General features: G+C 34.3%; 2 protein-coding genes and 1 pseudogene across 8 annotated transcripts; 2 read left to right on the forward strand and 1 right to left on the reverse strand.

The window, feature by feature from the left end:
• The first annotated feature begins 1,882 nt into the window (after positions 1–1,882).
• On the forward strand, positions 1,883–3,249 carry LOC104740213 (eukaryotic peptide chain release factor subunit 1-1 pseudogene; annotated as a pseudogene). The gene is made up of 2 exons (XR_015574560.1): positions 1,883–2,000; positions 2,187–3,249. The product of XR_015574560.1 is annotated as a eukaryotic peptide chain release factor subunit 1-1 pseudogene (transcript).
• Positions 3,250–7,511: 4,262 nt separating this feature from the next.
• On the reverse strand, positions 7,512–9,689 carry LOC104740222 (serine/threonine-protein kinase SRK2B-like). 6 transcript variants are annotated; one of them, XM_087491556.1, is made up of 8 exons: positions 9,274–9,689; positions 9,077–9,178; positions 8,847–8,900; positions 8,642–8,734; positions 8,507–8,520; positions 8,351–8,429; positions 7,847–7,906; positions 7,512–7,729 (listed from the first exon to the last, which is right to left on the reverse strand). In XM_087491556.1, exons 2-6 carry the CDS (start codon positions 9,143–9,145, stop codon positions 8,411–8,413), a joined length of 249 nt encoding a protein of 82 aa, XP_087347682.1. In that variant the 5' UTR covers positions 9,146–9,178; positions 9,274–9,689; the 3' UTR covers positions 7,512–7,729; positions 7,847–7,906; positions 8,351–8,410. The 6 variants fall into 6 exon arrangements, with proteins under 6 accessions (XP_087347682.1, XP_087347673.1, XP_087347686.1 ...); XM_087491547.1 differs by lacking the exon at positions 8,507–8,520 and having other exon boundaries at positions 9,274–9,415; positions 9,534–9,670; XM_087491560.1 differs by having other exon boundaries at positions 8,507–8,734; positions 9,274–9,415; positions 9,534–9,670.
• Positions 9,690–10,447: 758 nt separating this feature from the next.
• Positions 10,448–13,365, forward strand: LOC104740231 (TORTIFOLIA1-like protein 3). Its single transcript, XM_010460777.2, has 5 exons — positions 10,448–11,613; positions 11,698–11,803; positions 11,930–12,450; positions 12,555–12,900; positions 12,986–13,365. Exons 1-5 carry the CDS (start codon positions 10,801–10,803, stop codon positions 13,000–13,002), a joined length of 1,803 nt encoding a protein of 600 aa, XP_010459079.2. The 5' UTR covers positions 10,448–10,800; the 3' UTR covers positions 13,003–13,365.
• Positions 13,366–13,697: the final 332 nt, after the last annotated feature.

Genomic DNA, 13,697 nt, shown 5'->3' on the forward strand with positions numbered 1-13,697 from the left:
AATGATGTTTGAAGAGTGGTGATGTCGCTATGTGTTGTATAAAAGATTAGTTCATTCTAACTGCTTTTGTTTTTGGTGTTTTATTTTATTTTGTACTTTTATTCATGGACAAAAGTTACAATCATAGTATTGATATTGTTAAAGCTTTGTAATTGCAGTTTATCACATTACAATATGAAGCCGAGGAGATGGTTTATCTTGAACCAAAATTCTCTTTTTCCGTTTTTGTTTTCCGATAATTCATAATTCAGTTCAAAATCCTGAATATATTAGAGCATCTCTATTGGAAGATCATTATTTTGAAGCTCTTATATTTTTTTAGAATTAAAAAGTGTACTTTTACAAAATAAGAACTTTTTGTTTGTTAATTAAAATTATACTCCTCCATTGTTAAACTCTTATTGGAGTTCTTATTTTTGAAAAATAATTTTAATCAAATTGTTGGCAACGACATGTTATGGGCATTTACAAAGATTAAGTAAATGCAAAGAATAAGAACCAAAAGGTTCCGAATCAATTGCAGTCAATTCTAGTGGTGAAGCTTGAGTAATAATCTGTGATGCATTTGTTGCCTGTGCACGTCGTATCTCAATTTTTGGTCTTTTACGGCTAGCCTGGACATCCGAGTTAAACATGTCTGAACAATACACAATCAGCCTCTTGTGAAGTCATTACCTCATTCAGTAATTCAATACTCTCCGCATTCACTGCATTGTTACATTTTTGTACCCACAAAGGAAATGAGTTCTCAAGCCAAACGGATCCATGTATTGTTGCAAAATCATCTGAACAAACATTACACAAAGCCGAGAACATGATTACAGAAGAATCAAACAAAAAAATACTCTAGACTTAAACATCAAAGAAAGAGAGAGAAGCTTACACTATGAAGCTTCACAAGCATAGTATTGATATTGTTAAAGTTTTGTAATTGCAGTTTAACACATTGATTTGTGTTGAAATGTTTGCGAACTCCCTTCTATTTGGAAGATTCTTGAGAGTAATGGTCAGCTTTTTTCAGTGTCTTTTAATACAAATCAATTATATGGATTGGGCGGAGATTCACAAGTTTATGTGTGGATTATTTTGTTTTGAGATTGGGAGAATATGCTTGGCTTTGACGAATTGCAGATGAGTATTGAGGAGATAACTCGCTTTTGCCTCATCCCAAATTTCTCTTACTCACTTGGTGTAGCCCGTTTTTATGTGGAGAAGTCTGAGACTGCCTCTTCAAACCAAGCTTGGTGGATCTTAGGAAGCAAACTCTAATCCTATATCCAACCATGCTAAGAAAACTGGTGGTTAATTTACTATCCCTTAAAGGTAAATGTTGTATATTACCTACATTTGTATTCATAGTTTGATGTATTGCCAAAGTTCTATCAATTTATATGATATTGATAGGAATGTGATTGGTGTTTGTGGTTTATCTTGAACCAAAATTCTCCTTTCCCATTTTTTTTTTCTTCTGATAATTCAGTTCAAAATCCTAAATAAATAAGATTATTATTATCACTTAAGGATATATTCTATGATATAGCTTTGTAATTATATATATTGTATGCCTTGATGATGACTACATATTGATTAATACTCTTTTTCCGTTTACAAAATTCTCCTTTTTCGTTTTTTCTTTTTATTCTTCCAATTCAACATTATAAACTAATATTTTAATATTTTATGTAGTATTATTGGTAAAGAATTAGGATTAGCCCCATTAAATCTAGATATTAGACCCCAAAAAATAATAGGGCCGGTTTAGAGGCGGTGCGGACGGTGTTTTGCACCATAATATGTCCTGAATTTTTTAATTTTTTCATTAAGGTTTGCTATATATTTTAGATATTTTGTAATTTAAGGTTCTAAAGTTTGCAAGTTTGCAAATAGAACCCTAGTTTTAAAATACTACTAGTATATATATTTCTCTCCCGCAACCAATCCTCCTCCTAAAAATCTCGGAAGCTTGAACGGCGTTCTTAATATCACCACCAGGACAGGAGGTTCGTTCTTTCCGACCGATCATGTATCATACTATATCTTTTGCTCTTTTCTCTCTTCGTTTGGTTCTGTTCCTATTGTTTCGTCAATAGATCTCGTCTGATATAGTATGAGTTATTTTGATTTGATTGAAATTAACTAGGGTTTTCGAGTTTGGATCTAATTGTATCAGAATTTGTTTTCGACAGACGCATAAGGGTTTGATTGGGTGATTCTATCTCCCTCTATTCCAGTTTCAGTTCAACTTGGTAGCAGGGTTTTAAAAAATGGGAGAAGACATCATGAATGAGAAGTTAGGGTATATTATAATGGACGGTCACGAGACTCTCCTTGGAACTTTGTGTGGTTACACCCGTGAGGTGCTTCATGATTTCCATGATTATACCAAGTTCCACCCCATGGTACAAAGTTATGAAGCAGCTCAGGAGGCTGAGCGTCTCCGTATCGATAACTATGTGAGGAAATCTGCTGAGCTCGCCACACACTACTACATTAACCCTTCAACAATGGAGCCTAACGTGGATGGTCTGATACTTGCTACTTGTGGGGATTACAAGACTAGTTTGACTCAGTCAGATAAGTTTGATCCCAAGCTTGCGGCGAAGATTGTGAATGTGGTGGATGTAACTATTGGAGGAGAAGGCGGTTTCCACATTGCTATCCACCAGACATCTAAAGTCTTGGCGAGAGACAGGCGTATTATTTTGTCAAGTTGTTTGACGAGATCACCGAGGAAACTGGCAAGTATGTTTATGGTCTTGATGATACGTTGAAGGTCCTGGAGTCTAAGCCGGGTGCTGTAGAGACACTTATTCTGTGGGAAGATCTTGATGTCAACAGATATGTGTTGAAGAACCGTGAAACGGGTGAAACTGTGATCAAACACCTGAACAAGAAAGAAGAAGAAGGCAGCAACACGGAGAACTTCAGTAGTGAATTAGATGTGGAGGAGAAGGTGTCGCTTTTGGATTGGCTGGGTAATGAACAGACACGTTTTGGTTGTGCTAGAATTTGTAAACAACAAATCACTTGAAGGGAAACAGTTTTGCAAAGGGCTTGAAGGGATCGGAGCCATACTTCGTTACCCGCTTGACCTGAGTTCCGTTGATCCTGAGGATTAATGAACTAATCAACAAGATGGACCACATTCAAGGCTGAACCAGACTACGCAATGGCGGCTCGAGAGCTGGATTTAATGGCTAGCCTAGAAACATAATCTGGTATGGTTCAGTAATCAATCTGAGGAAGAGTCCAGAGACTCACTAGGCACACCTAGATTAATGAAAGTTGAATACAAAATACTTAATCTACTAGCTGAGCTTATTATGTCAATCAAAATGACAACTTGCAACTTTTTTTTTCTGATAGTAATATGAATTATGGAATCACGTATACTCGGACATCCCGGATTGTGTTTATCTCGTGTGTTGCTATGAAATCTTTGTCAAAGCTGCCATGAGAAAAGAAGCTCTGGCTGCAAGAAAAAGCTCATGAGTCTTACTTGTCTTTCTATGCCTTTACACATTCGATATCTTTCTAATAATAGCACACAATAATGTTTGTTTACTTGTGACAAAAAAAAATAAAAAATATTGTTTGTTTACTCAATGAAAATGGCATCTAAAATAAAGTAGACAAAAAGAAAAAGACAATGTCCAGTGAAACCAAACTCTGTTTTTTTTCTGCCGTTTTGTGGAATCTCTGCTTTTCCTTCTTTTTAAATATTCCTTAGCTTATCTGTACTTTTGTTTTATAGATTGTACTTTGTCTAACCCAACGATAAATATCATGTTCATGGATTAGGTTAGTACCTCATTGTGAATAATCAATCACATGGAAGTTTACATGAAATTATCTCGAAACGAGTTGCAGAGTGAGTGTTCGGTGCAGCCTACCTCTATATTGGGCCTTTCTCTAGCCCAATTCGGCTCAAACCGGTGTCGACCGGATCTGAAACCGAAGTCTAATTTGACACCCTTTAATTTTCAAGTTCAACCTACTGTAATTGTAACTCAACAAGAACATATCCACCACTGACCACAGGTTTTTCATAAACCATGCGAGTTAAACTGCTACTTAATAAAAACAAGAAAAAAGAGCTATCAAGCTCCTTATTTGATAATATTGGTTCACCAAAGATGTAATATAAAATGTTTAGAATATTAAGTTGAACCACCTTGGGGAACGTATAACAAAGAAGTCCAACAAATGAAGTTACTTTTTGCTTGATTTGCACATATTGATGTTTGAAAGATACAATTCATATGTTATATATTATCTACATTCATACTCATAGTTGGATGTGTTGTCCAAATGGCAAATTCTATCAATTTATATGATCTTGATAGGTATATCAATTTCGTAAAAGAAACTCTAATGACTAACCCCATAAGATTATTACTTTAATGACCAACGTAAAGTTATACAAATCATGTTACATCAAGTAGGAGTGCAGAACAATTAGATTATCATCGTAAACACCAAACCTTAAATTTAAAGAGATCATCATTAATAAACAAGTTCATACTATAAAATACCATATCCTAACACTTAAACATCGTATAAACCCATCATTCAAGATTAGTTGATCTACCATTATCGGTGTGACTCCATGACTCATGAGGTCTTATCATTTTTATACAAACTATCATCTAGTAAAAAGGTTAAGAAATGCGCTACAATCTTTGTTAACTTGTATTTAACCTTTTACTAGGTAGTAACCTGTGCTATAGCACGGGCAAAATACTTTTATATAATTGTATAATTTCAAATATCTAATTTAAGTTTGGTTTTACTTGGATTATTACACGTATATAACCTATAGGAACGGGAAACACGTCTCTGTACCGTTTTATCATGTCCCGTTCCATCTCCTCTCGTCCCATATCCATCAGAACTTTTCTATCTTATTGTATCGCTCCGATCATCACCTTTCTTAGTGGGCACACCCATGTCCACTCCCGGTCCATGGGCCCACATCACGTAATTGATACGTCCGACAATCACTTCCCGGATGGTTACCCATCCTGAAACTACTCCAGCTCAAACATGCTTAACTCTAGAGTTATCTCAGAACCTTTAACCGAAAAGAAAACTGCAGTTTGGTGACATAGGTGACCAAATCAATTTTTTTAAACCTCTCCGCAACCGGGATGTCACAATTATGATCGTTCTCTTTTAAATAATTACTTGGTAGGCAATATTTTTAATAGAGATTGGGTAAGAAATTTAGACGGGATACACATATTCTTCTTGAATATTTAATTTTTTATTTAGTTAGTTTTTACTATCCAAAAATTTATAATTTTAACAAACTATCTAACTGTTTTAAAAAAATACTAAAATTTTGAAGTTACCCGTTCCAAAGTGGAGAATTACTTCTCGAAATATATAAAGTCCATTTGAATATTTAATTTATACAGTTAGTGGAAATTATACTTCTCAAAATACTTTCAAAAATATCCAAAATTCTCAAAATATCCATCTCATATTAGTTCTTTATATGTCACATAGTGAATTTTTTTAAGAAAATCGTTTAAGTGCAATCTTTTCTATTATACGAATTACCCCTTTCTATTGCACATCCACTATTTCTCATTGTAATACCTTAAATACCCCGGACTTAGTCATATTTTCATTTACATAATACATCAAATTTTTTAGTTTTATATGTTTTTTTGTTTAATGGACACAAAAAAAAGGTTTTTCTTTATTAGGTGTTTACAATAATGATTTCTCATGTAATGTAATTTATTGCATATTGGCTTTCAACAAAGACAATGTTGATGAATCAAAAAAATTTTAATCATGGGCTGCTGATGGTGGAACAATAAGAGACTTATTTGTCATTTTTTTTTGTCATCAGATAGAACCAAAAATAGTTTGAGAACCGAAAGTAACCAAGAACAATAATAAACACCAGCAACATTATTCCTCAACATGCACTTGATCATGAAGCCAAGATGGCCCACCCAGTGCTGAATATGACTAAATATACCATTCCTCGTGACACTATTCACGATAGCAATCGTCACTTTATTCGCCGGAACAGCCACCTTATGAAAGTCTCTAGAATTGAAGCCATCCAGCATTTTATTCTCTTATCTATTTATGGTTTTGTTTTTTTTATCTTTCAAATTTTTGATAAACATTAATAACATGATGTTGTGGTTTTGTTTAATTTAAACTCTTTCATCTAAATTAATTTAGTATTTAATTTTCTCATATAAATTTTAAATTTGAAAAATGAGTTAGAATCTTATTATTTTAAATATATAAAACTATTTGTACAATATTGATAAAAAATCTAAATATTGAATTTCAATTCGGTTTTAGTTTGAATTATTATTCATATATAATCCAGACGTATCTACTTTATAAAAGGAAACATTTCCCGTCCCGTTCCATCACATCTTGTCCCATCCTGTCCCGTCTTGTCTTTCTCTTTTATCCATCATAATTTTTTTTGTCCTATGATAGTTATCTTTCAATAATTAGTCATTAAACAGTGTTTATTAATATGTATTTGGTAAGAAATTTAGACATGATATTCAAATTCTCCCTTGTATATTTAATTTTTAGTTCGTTAGTAAAATTATCCAAAAACAAATTATAATTCTCAAAAACATCTAATTATTATGATCAGAACTATATTAGCTGTAGAATGGGAAGTAACATCAATATTAAGATCCCAAGACAAAAATAGAAAAGATTTTGGACATGCCTTAACTTTTATAAAAAAAAAACAGATCAAAATCTAGGAAAATGCATATAACAAAAACACATAGTCTGACAATGTAAATCTAATTTATCTTTATAAATTCAATGATTTTAACATCAATCAGCACGATATTATACATCAATCAGATCGATCGCCAAAGAATGTCTGTGGAAAGATACCAACAGTTATACACGTTATTATACATAAATTTTAACAACAATCAGCACGATATTTACTTTCTGGGGATTGGAGAATGAGATTTCATTAACTCTTATTAGAGATTCACTTAAGTTAGTATCTATAGTAGTCATATATGTTCATATACTTGAGCCCACAATGTAGATAAGCATTTTCGAATCAATGTTTCAATATACATTGTTGTTAATGAATGGGGTAAATAATTTCCGAATAACAATTTTTTCTTTGGAAAATTGAATGGCATAATTCATAAGTGGAATACTAATATTTTAATTCCAAATTTCATATTTCTATTTTATGTGATAGACCAAAAAAATAGGAAAATTAATTATTATGTTAGTTAAACTCTTTGTTTTCAAGTTAAAATGTTCATAGATTTATTTAAAAAATGTAACGATTATTATTTTGGAGTTCTATTTGGTTTTGCTACAATTATTTTATTAAGTTATATTCAAATTCAACTGAGTTGATATATAAAACCCAAAACAAAATATTTTTACGTCATATATATACTAAACATATATTGAATGTATATGAGAAATTATTGGATACCAACAAAATGTTTTTATAACTTGCAAGTTGAAAACAAAAGAAAAAGAAAACCATGATATCCACCATTCAATATCCAATTTATCAATGTTGTGAAACAGATATAATTTAGATTTGATATAAATGTTACAAACAAACAAAAAGATACAATTAAAAAGATTTAATAGACTATAGAGTGAAAAGAAAAAGGAAAAAACAGAGTGTCTCACTCACTCATCTTCTAGCAAACTCACAAATGGCTCCAACCCCTTCACTAAGGTATGCCTGCAATGCAAACCCAACACACACACCATTGTTACAATATTACTAAAAAACTTATAATTAACCCTTTTTTGAAAAAAAATATGGTACTTATCCTTCGGGTTGGTTCCTTTGCATTACCAATTGAAAATAGTATCTTCACATCAAGTTCATACGGAAACCTCACTTCCTCACGAAACACTACAAAAAAAAAAAAAAAATCAAGTTCACAAAGAAACTTCAGACTCTATCTGAATCCTAAAAGAAAACAATTGATTTGGTGAAGATATGAAACACCACTTTTGCTACTAAGTACTGAAGATATGAGAAAGGTGAGAAAGACAGAGTAACTTGGTTTCAAAACCTAGTGACTTATCTATACAATGACTCATATAGAGTCTGAAGGTCCCTCCATTGAACGTTTACGTGCAATCACATATCTTGTGAACTTTTAAAGCATGAACTAAACTTCAACTTAGACAACCAAAAAGTAAGAAATAGAACATAAGAAAACAGTGGTTCAAGAACATAAACAAAAGATGAATCCAAACTCATAAGAAATTAGTACGGAAATAGATGTCTTGTGTTCTTGAACCGTTTCTTAAACTCATTAAGTTTATAAGCTTAAGAGAGAAAGATATGTACCTCTCTATCTCTGGTTTGTGTTTAGAGCTAAACAAAAACAAATTTTCATGAGGATATACTTCACTCGAGCTTCCAAAATCTGTTCACAAATACATGAAAGTGATTAAAAAATATTACACTCTTTTTAAAGATAAAGAAAAAGGTTGTACGACTTACAATGAGCAGCAACGCTAAATGATTTAAAGTCAGGTGCGTGCTGGGGTTAGATGGACGGAAAGAGAACAAAAGACAGAGCTTGTTCTGACAAAAGAAATTAACAAATCAGGTGCATGCTGGGGTTAGATGCCAGACCTTGGAATAACCAAAATCACAGATCTTGAGACGTGGAGCAGGACTTCCATCCAAGAGGGTATTTTCAAGCTTCAAATCTCCGTGGCATATATGCTATGCCAATAAAGAAAACAATATGAGTACAGCACGAAGGTACCGCAAAAGATTCTGTATATCTGTGAAGTTAAGATAAAATAAACTGCGAAAGGAAATTTCATTCCCTCACCATAGCATGGCAATAGCTAACTCCCGATATAAGCTGCTGGAAAAAGTATCTTGCCTGTAAAAACAAAGATGCACACAAAAAAAAGCTATCACAACACATATTTCCTTTTGTTTCCTATTCTACATGTTATCCTATTTTCCTTTACTCTCAATCAAATAATCTCAAACCACTCTGAAATTGATCAATTGAGTACACCAACCACTATGACAAAGAGAAGCAAGAGCGGTCACCTCATCCTCACTGAACCTTCCAGCGGTACATATACGCTCAAATAGCTCACGACCAGCAGCATATTCCATAGCAATGGCGATATGCGTTGTTGTCAAAACCACCTGAAACAAAAAAAGAAAAAAAACTTTAATTTAAGAAAATTGCCACATACCATGAAGAGAGCAGCTATAGGCTATAGAGGCACACAGTTACTAACCTCCTTAAAGCGGGTGATATTAGGATGACGAAGTGATCTATGATTAATAATCTCTCTCGCCACATTCTCATCAATCTAATATCAACTTCACCCAAAAGACCACATTGCCTTGTATACCCGCCATCGTTGACAGAAACAAAGACTATGAAATGGTCATGAACAGAAGAATTGGATTTGATGTAGAATCAAAAGAGAGATTAGGGTTTAGAAGGAACAAAGAGATTGAGAAGAAAAAATAAGAAAAAGAGGCAAGGAATAACCCGCTGAATCCACCAGAGAGAGAATTCATGTTTAATTTCGCTGATCAAGAGCTGTTTTGTGATGAACTCTGCAAAAGAATTTGAAGACGGCGAGAGAGACCATAGAGAGAAAAACCCTTTTTAGGTTTTACTTTTTTGTTTTTAATTGATGGATATGATCAAAGTGAATCAACGGTTACGATTTAATGAAAAAGATCCAAAAACAATAAAACCGGGTCATTTAGATTCGCGTGTTTATCCGATTTCCAACAGATGCATAATTATATTTTTACCCTTCGCCCAAATAAATTATTTAGTAATAATTGCAATGACATTGTATTGTAAATTCTTACAAAACTAAAGTTTTTTTCAGGCAACATTTTTCTTTTAATAGTAGGGATATTTGATTTCAATAGTACTATTGATTTATTGAATATTGATTGTACTAACATGACATCTTTGTTTATAGCGTAATCTTTGGCCGAAATTACACTACTATTGCTATTTTTTTTTTTAACAACTACTATTGCTAATTTTAAATAGATATGCCTTATAATCTTTCAAAATTAACAATTTTATCAGCGTAATGCTTTGAAATCTTTAATTATAATGAAAATATAATATACTTCCTCTGTCCCACCAAGATTGATGTTTTAGGATATTACACATTTTAAGAAAACAATGATTATTGAGTTTAAATATATTTTTTTCTTTGATTAATAACAATTCAATTTTAAATATTGAATTTTAAATCAATAACAATTCAAAATTTTAAATATTTTCAATAATTAGTTTTTGAAATTTACAAAACATCAATTTGTGTGAGAAAAAAAAATATCTTAAAACATCAATCTTTGTTTTTTGTGTGACAGAGAAAGTATTTTTGTTTCTACAATTCCCAATGAAAAAAGGGAAATTTCCAAAAATAATAATTTAGGAAAACGAAGCGTGATACTTCTATTTCTGATACCAACATCATGACATGTTCCCGTAGCGTGGTTATTTTTGCAGACACCTAAAGAAACGGCATCGTTTCGGGTGATCATCTTCATCTCTACTACTAGTGTTTCGCAATCCTCATCATAATATAAGACGGTTATAAAAATCACAGAGCTACGCACAGACGATAAAAGCTCTTAAAGTGAGTCACAACCGACCGACCACCGCCAAGTTGTGATTTTACACTAATGCCACTGCCAATTCTTATTCCCCCAGATCCACCACCGTCTCCGCTGCATCACTGAATCCAATCACCGTCACCGGAGAACAAAAAAATCAATTAGAAAAAATGGCGACGACGAAGAACTCAAAGCAAAACATGTCCGTATTACTAACAAAGCTCGGAGATCGAGATACGTTCACAATGGCGGCTCGAGAGCTCGATTTAATGGCTAGACAGATTGATCCATCCTCCTCCACCGGGAATCTCCAGTCGTTTATCTCCGTTATACTCTCCGCCGACACCGGAGATAAACCGGCGGTTCGTAAGCATTGTATCCACTTACTCGCCGTTTTATCAGTTTCTCTTCCTATAAACTCTCTGTCTCCTTTCCTCTCTAAGATACTCACTCGCATCACGAGACGTCTCCGTGATCCCGACTCTTCGATTAGGTCGAGTTGCGTCGCGGCTGTGTCGGCGATCTCTTCCCGCACGACGAAGCCTCCGTTTTATTCGGCGTTTATGAAGCCGTTGGCGGACACGCTTTTCACTGAGCAGGAGGTTAATGCGCAGATCGGAGCTGCGCTTTGTTTAGCCGCGGCGATTGATTCGGCGTCTGATCCGGATCCGGTTAGGTTAGGGCAGACGCTTTTGCCGAGATTGGAGAAGCTTGTTAAGTGTAACGCGTTTAAGGCGAAATCGGCTGGGGTTGTTGTGATCGGAAGTGTGATTGGTGCTGGTGGTTTGGCTGGAGCTACTGTGAGCTCCGGTGGGTTGAAAGGTTTAGTTGATTGTTTGTTGAGTTTCTTGGTTAGTGAAGATTGGGCTGCGAGGAAAGCAGCTGCTGAAGCTTTGGGGAAGTTAGCTATGATGGAGAGAAATGAGTTAGGTGAGTTCAAGTCTAAATGCTTGAAGATCTTTGAAACCAGGAAATACGATAAGGTTTGGTTTTCTTGATCTTGAATTCTTAATTTGAATAGTAAGGTTTGGTTTACACATGATCACAAATTTTGATATATGGTTTAGGTGAAAGCTGTGAGAGAGGTGATGAATCAGATGATAGAGGCATGGAAACAGGTTCCAGATTTGTCAGAAGAGGTTTCTCCACCCAGATCCAATGCTTCTTCTAAAGGTATCTTCCCTTCACTATTAGATCTTTAGCCAAATCAGGAAACTTTTTCTTGTTTGGTATCTTGGTTTTAGATCCTTTTGTGTCTATTTGACCAGTTGCTTACTTGTCCTGTGTTCTTGATTCTAGGTGATGCAAGTGATGGACGATACCCTTCAGGGTCTAGAGTTGGTTCAACGCCTGCTAAATCAAGAACTCATTTGGTTAACAGATCGACTCCACCCGGGAGTTCACTAGCCACCACGGCTAAGAAACAGGCTAACAGAAAAAGCATTGATCAGAAGAAAACCAGTCTAACAGTATCACATACAAAACCGAATGTAAGGAGACGATTGGACTGGAAAGCTGGAGGAGGAGCTGGTATTCCCATTAATGTGTCTCTTGAAGACGAACGACATTGTGATCATAACGAGAACGCAAATGAAACGAGTCATTCTAGTCATGATGATATGATGCAGAAGCTAGGAGGTGTATCCAGTTCTTTGATTGGCAATGTCCCACTACCAGGTGCTATAATGGCAACAGGACATCATGTCTTGTCTGAAAACGCAAATAGTAGTAACTGCAAAGGGCATGAAGATATATCTCTGATCCGTAATCAGCTTGTTCAGATTGAACAACAGCAAGCCAATCTAATGGATCTTCTTCAGGTTTGTTCTATAACATGATGAAGTTACAAACGTCCAGATTGCTTTCGTTTCCTCTGTTCCTGAAACTCATTCTGTGTTCTTGTTTTTGGTGGTCATTTCATTAGAGATTTGTGGGGAGCTCACAACAAGGAATGCATGGTCTGGAAACACGAGTTCAGGGATTAGAACTTGCGCTGGATGAGATATCTTATGACTTAGCGGTTTCAAATGGGAGAATGAGTAACGGTTCAAGCAAAAACAACTGTTGTCTCCTCCCTCCTGGAAGTTTCATCAGATCCAAGTTCTGGAAGAAAGACGATTCAAAGTATTCAGCATCGAGGCTGTCCACTTATAGAAACAGAAGTGCAGAAACCACTCGGATACAACAAAACTCGAGACATCGATTTAATGGATCTCCTGGATTTATAGTCAACCCATTAGCTGAAATTCGAACAGATAATGGATCTGCAGGTAAATAAATTGAGTTAGGTCGATTCGGTTCAGTGTTGATCAATAACATAATTAACAGTATAGTTCTATGATTTTTTTTTTGCAGGTATGTCTCACAATTGAGGGATAAAGAGAGACAAAACCTTCAAAGCTTGTGAGACATCACAAAACCACTATGTGTGAATGTGGTGATTCATACTGATTTGCTAAGTTATATAGTACTATATTACTACCCTAAGCTCTCAACCGTTTTAGTATTCTTGATTCCTTGAAAGTGAATTCTACTAATTAGATCGAGATTAAAGATATCTTCAATGTCTCCAATGAGTTCTTTGCTGAAATTTCTTGTGTTGCTTTTGTTTTTTTTTTCTTTCTCTCATGGTGAGTTTGCGTTATGAGGTAAATGAGTTTCAATTTTCATGTAATATACTGTATCACAAACGATGAATCTGTAAGTATTTTTCAGTTCTTGTGTGGGTTCAAAAATATAAACAATACTAGCATAACATAATCATAAAAAAAGTTGATTAAAGTAGCTGGCTTCTAATAAATTCACGGACTGAATAATTGAAGTAGTTGGGAACTGTTTTTTTCTGGATTTTTATATATCTAGTCGTTGAATTAATTATTGCTTAAACTGTGTTAGCATTATGGGCAATTAAACAGTTTAGTAGGTCTCAAAAGTTTTTTGAAAAGAGAACTTTACGTAGCACTGATTAGTTAGTTTATTATAGAGTAACATAATTGAGTATGGGCATCTAAAAACCTGAAAAAAGCAATACTAATAATAATTAATTTTCTATCAGGAATCAGAGACA

This window comes from Camelina sativa, chromosome 2 (genome assembly GCF_030686135.1).
Source record: "Camelina sativa cultivar CO46 ecotype springtype chromosome 2, ASM3068613v1".
Classification (NCBI taxonomy): domain Eukaryota; kingdom Viridiplantae; phylum Streptophyta; class Magnoliopsida; order Brassicales; family Brassicaceae; genus Camelina; species Camelina sativa.

Bases quoted from the DNA above. Each gene is read 5' to 3' on its own strand.
- LOC104740222 (XM_087491535.1), bottom strand. From the start codon at position 9,145: ATGGAATATGCTGCTGGTCGTGAGCTATTTGAGCGTATATGTACCGCT. The intron at 8,735-8,846 runs GTGAGGGAATGA...TTATTGGCATAG, and splicing joins TTAGCTATTGCCATGCTATG to CATATATGCCACGGAGATTT. The intron at 8,430-8,641 runs GTCTGGCATCTA...ATTTGTGAACAG, and splicing joins GTGATTTTGGTTATTCCAAG to ATTTTGGAAGCTCGAGTGAA.
- LOC104740231 (XM_010460777.2), top strand. From the start codon at position 10,801: ATGGCGACGACGAAGAACTCAAAGCAAAACATGTCCGTATTACTAACA. The intron at 11,614-11,697 runs GTTTGGTTTTCT...TATATGGTTTAG, and splicing joins AAACCAGGAAATACGATAAG to GTGAAAGCTGTGAGAGAGGT. The intron at 11,804-11,929 runs GTATCTTCCCTT...TCTTGATTCTAG, and splicing joins ATCCAATGCTTCTTCTAAAG to GTGATGCAAGTGATGGACGA.